General features: G+C 41.4%; 1 protein-coding gene across 1 annotated transcript in view; it reads right to left on the reverse strand.

Moving 5' to 3' along the window:
* The window catches only part of CHD2 (chromodomain helicase DNA binding protein 2), a 151,438-nt gene that overhangs the window by 84,207 nt on the left and 62,530 nt on the right, over positions 1–4,701 (reverse strand). Inside the window, 3 exon segments of the mRNA XM_017875233.1 lie at positions 2,734–2,912; positions 3,081–3,125; positions 4,424–4,524. Coding sequence (XP_017730722.1) covers positions 2,734–2,912; positions 3,081–3,125; positions 4,424–4,524 — 325 coding nt within the window.

The following is a 4,701-nucleotide window of genomic DNA, read 5'->3' on the forward strand; positions in this document are numbered from 1 at the left end:
TTTTTTGAGATGGAGTCTCGCTCTGTCACCCAGGCTAGAGTGCAGCAGCGCACTCTCAGCTAACTGTAAGCTCTGCCTCCCAGGTTCACGCCATTCTCCTGCCTCAGCCTCCCAAGTAGTTGGGACTACAGGTGCCTGCCACCATGCCCGGCTAATTTTTGCATTTTTTGTAGAGACAGGGTTTCACCACGTTAGCCAGGATGGTCTCGATCTCCTGACCTCATGATCCGCCGGCCTCGGCCTCCCAGAGTGCTGGGATTACAGGCGTGAGCCACTGTACCTGGCCAAAAATGTAAATTTCATGTGTGAATCACCAGCTCACTCCATCACCCCTTTCTTATGGTTTATATACCATAAGCCAGAGTTGGTTCATCCTCAAATAAAATATTTTTAGTTAACTTGTCCCTTTCCTGAAATAAGTCTATGAACATCATTAAATAGCACTTTATGTCTTCTCTATTATATGGCAGTGAGTCTCCTATTTTCAGAAACAATTATCTTCATGTTATCTTATTCTAAAAAGTACATGGCGGGGCGCGGTGGCTCAAGCCTGTAATCCCAGCACTTTGGGAGGCCAAGACGGGCGGATCACGAGGTCAGGAGATCGAGACCATCCTGGCTAACACTGTGAAACCCCGTCTCTACTAAAAATACAAAAAAACTAGCCGGGCGAGGTGGTGGGCGCCTGTAGTCCCAGCTACTCGGGAGGCTGAGGCAGGAGAATGGCGTAAACCCGGGGAGGCGGAGCTTGCAGTGAGCTGAGATCCGGCCACTGCACTCCAGCCCGGGCAACAGAGCGAGACTCCGTCTCAAAAAAAAAAAAAAAAAAAAAAAAAAAAAAAAAAAGTACAAAACATTGCCTCCAGCTGTCATATACTAAATGCAGTTGATCTTCACCGTAACAGGATTTGTAAATTCAGAAATGCAGCCCATCTACCTTAAACCCTTTAAATTGTGTGAATTTGGTTTCCCCTTCAGAAACAACAAGGTTCTGAAGAGAAGGTTGTTTTCAGCCCCACAGGCTTGAGGGGTAGCATTCTAGTGAGGTCAGCCTCTATGATTTGCATAAAAACGTGGATTCTGTGGCCAAATCAGTTTAGGAAACAACCGATCAAAAAGTTATACAAACTTCTTTACTCATGACTTTTCAAAGTCTAAAATGTGTGTCCATAGTGTGAATTTACAGGAGAAATTTATTCAGGGACATATCCCAAAGTTACATGGCCAGAAGTCTTTTTTCAGGGGACATTTCTCTGAAGATTAGTGCTCTATAGGGTACATTATGAGAAGTATCATCCTAATAAGAATATCTGATAAGGTTACTGATATATTCAACTCTTCTATGAGGGCCACTGGCAGTGAATGGAATCTGACTGCTTACTCTCCAAAATCCAGCCATCCATCCACTCCTACCAAACCTACCCCATAATTGTTCTCCCATCCACTCCTTCCATGCCACTGTTACTTCCCTTGTCCTCATACCACTTCTTCATTCATGGACTTCGATGACATCTTACTGGCTGGACCTTCTGGCTTTAATAATTACTTACTCCAGAGTCTCCTATATACTGCTATTAGATGAAGCTTTCTAAATAAAATACTGTTTTCATACTGCCACTGTACTCAGTAGTACCAATACCTAGACGATAAAGTCAAAATACCCTTCGAGGTAGCCAAGACACACAGTTTGACCTTGATGTACTTGTCAACATCATTCCTCTTCTCCTAACTCCTGGAGTCTAGCAGTTCTCCTACTGAACTACAACTATAAGCATCTTTTTCTTGATACCTTCCACGGGAGGGCAATACCCTGGGCCCCCCTCTTGTCTGTCCAGCCAGCAGCATCAATCCATTATACAAGGGCCAGAGGCAGCTCCAGAACCACAACTTCCTCTTAAAACCCATTCAATGACCACTGGAGCTCAGAGACTTCTACATCGGTGCTTCTCTGATCACATTTTCCCTATCACACTCTTTGACCGGCAATTAAATACTGGTTTTCATAGATAGAATTCTAGTGCCATTAACATGAATGTCAACTTCTAGAGACATACCACTTGTCTGATATTTTATTACTGAGGACCCAAGCACATCACTTTCCTGATGGAATAAATTCCAAGGAAAGGATTTATACAGTCAATCTAGCAAATAAGCCTATATATTTAACTTCTAACTTAGAATTCAAAGATACTCGCCTTTTATATCACTTCCTGCTCTCAGAAAGGTTATCACAATCTTGCCCAGGTTGGCCTCAAACTCCTATGCTCAAGCGATCCTGCCACCTCAGCCTCCCAAGTAGCTGGAACCATAGGTGTGAGCCACTGCATGGTGCTCCCAGCTGCTCAAGAGGCTGAGGCAGGAGAATCACTTGAACCCAGGAGGCGGAGGTTGCAGTTAGCCGAGATAGTGCCACTGTACTCCAGCCTGGGTGACAGAACAAAACTCTGCCTCAAAATAAAATAAAATAATAAAATAAAAGTGCCTAAATCCTTTTAAGTACTCTCCAAAATATCTCTATTTCTAACTATGTAAATTGCAGATTAAAGAAGTCAACAAAGCCATGAAATAATTCATTCTCTCCTTTTGCTTTAATGTCACATTTAAGTCACCTTCTTTCACTTCAAAATGGCGATCACCATTTCATTTTGTAATATTTTCTCAGCACATACGTGACCAATCCTCTGTATCAGTATATCTTCTCCCTGAAAAAACAAAAGCCAACCATCACCATACCTTGCATTCTCTTGTTGGGATGGTTTTTGAGTTGTTCCTACTGTGGAAGCTGTCAATGCAATTCTGGAATTTCTTTCCAATGAGGGCTTCATCTTCCCAGCTACACTCTGAATAGGGCAGTCCCATCCATTTACATAGATACTCAGGCTCATTTGAGGGTGCCGGCTTCCGACTGTGAGCTATTTCATATAAAAACATTTATAGATTAGCAACTGTCAATTAAAAGTGAAAAATGACATTCTGTTTTATGCATAATCAACAAAACATCACATGACAAAAGAAAATAATCTGCAAAATATACACTGTTCTGAAATGTTGAACATTTATAAATAAAATTTCTTGCTTACCTGGAAAATCTGTTTGACCCAATGTAGATTTACTTGTCTTTACAGCTAAACAAATACAAAATAAGACAGAAAAGTTATAAACACAATGAAGAATGAAACAGTTCAGGTTCTATGAATAAGAATGCAAATAGATTCTACTACCTCACACCTTAAAAAAAAAAAAAAAAAAAAAACGGGTACAGTGGTTCACACCTGTAATCCCAGCACTTTGGGAGGCCGAGGCAGGCAGATTGCTTGAGGCCAGGAGTTCAAGACCAGCCTGGCCAACATGGTGAAACTCTTGTTTCTACTAAAAATACAAAAATTAGCCAGGCGTGGTGGGGGTGGAGAGTGCCTATAATACCAGCCACTGAGGAGGCTGAGGCAGGAGTATCACCTGAACCCAGGACACAAGAGGTTGCAGTGAGCCAAGATCACGCTACTGCACTACAGCCTGGGCAACGGAGTGAGACTCCATCTCAAAGAAAAAAAAAAAGGAAGAAGAAAAAACATTATTTTTCTCATCTCTCTCTCAGGCTGACACTCCACTTCTCTGTCCCTCTTTGTAAGAAAACTCCCCCAACGAGTTGTTTATACTTGCTATCCCCTCTCATTTTCTCTGGAACCTACCCTAGCCGCACCCTCACCACTCCATGGATGCATTTCACCAGTGCCAAATTCACAGATCAAGTCTCAGTCCTAATCGTCCTTGACTGACAGCATTTCCTCCCTCCTGGCTATGTGAATCACTCGGCTTCCAGGGACCCACTCTCTCTCAGCTCTCCTCCTGTCTCACTGACTGTTCTTTCTCAGTCTCCTTTGCCAGCTTCTTTCTGACTTCCAAAAGCTGAAATGCTCTCATACTACTTCTTACCATGTGGTACTCTATTTCTGATGATCCTGTTCAATCTTAGCCTTTAAATACTATCTAAATACTGATAAATTTCCAAATTTAAATCTCCAGCCCAGACTAAGAGTTCTAAGCTCCAGGTTCACATATGCTGCAGCCTTCATTATATTCTCCAATTAGATGACTAAGAAGTAAATCAAACTTACAAATATCAAACTAAGGTCTTGGTTCTCACTCCAATGATCGGCTCTTCCCTTCATTTCTCTACTTCAGTAAATGGTACCTCTATATTTCTACATGTTTAGGCCAAAAATCTTGACATGATACTTAACACCTCCTTCTTTCATCCCCCACATCCAAATTTACCAGCCAATCTCCTTAGCTTTTCCTTTAAAATAAATCTAGGACCTGTCTAGTCTCCAAAATGTATTTTTTAAATTTACATTACTGCCAAAAGCAAAAGCCATTATTCCTTGAGTTCAAACATGGCTGAAGTGAGTTACCATGTACTTACCTATTACTCTTTCTACTATCTGATACTGTTTATTCAACTCTGAAGCCAGCTCCTGTTGGCAATTGAAATATTCTACATCTTCAGGAGAAACTTTCCCTAACCTGGATGGCAGACAGACAGAAAAAGTACACATAAACTAAAGTTTGGGGATCCACACACATACATCAAAGCAAAAGTCAAAGGTGGAAAAGAAAATCTATTTTTTACTCACATCCACCCCTTGAGTAATCTTTACTAGTAATTAGGCCAGAGATTTTACCAAAAAAAAAAAAAAAAAA

Source organism: Rhinopithecus bieti, unplaced genomic scaffold (assembly GCF_001698545.2).
Source record: "Rhinopithecus bieti isolate Rb0 unplaced genomic scaffold, ASM169854v2 scaffold_9696, whole genome shotgun sequence".
NCBI lineage: Eukaryota > Metazoa > Chordata > Mammalia > Primates > Cercopithecidae > Rhinopithecus > Rhinopithecus bieti.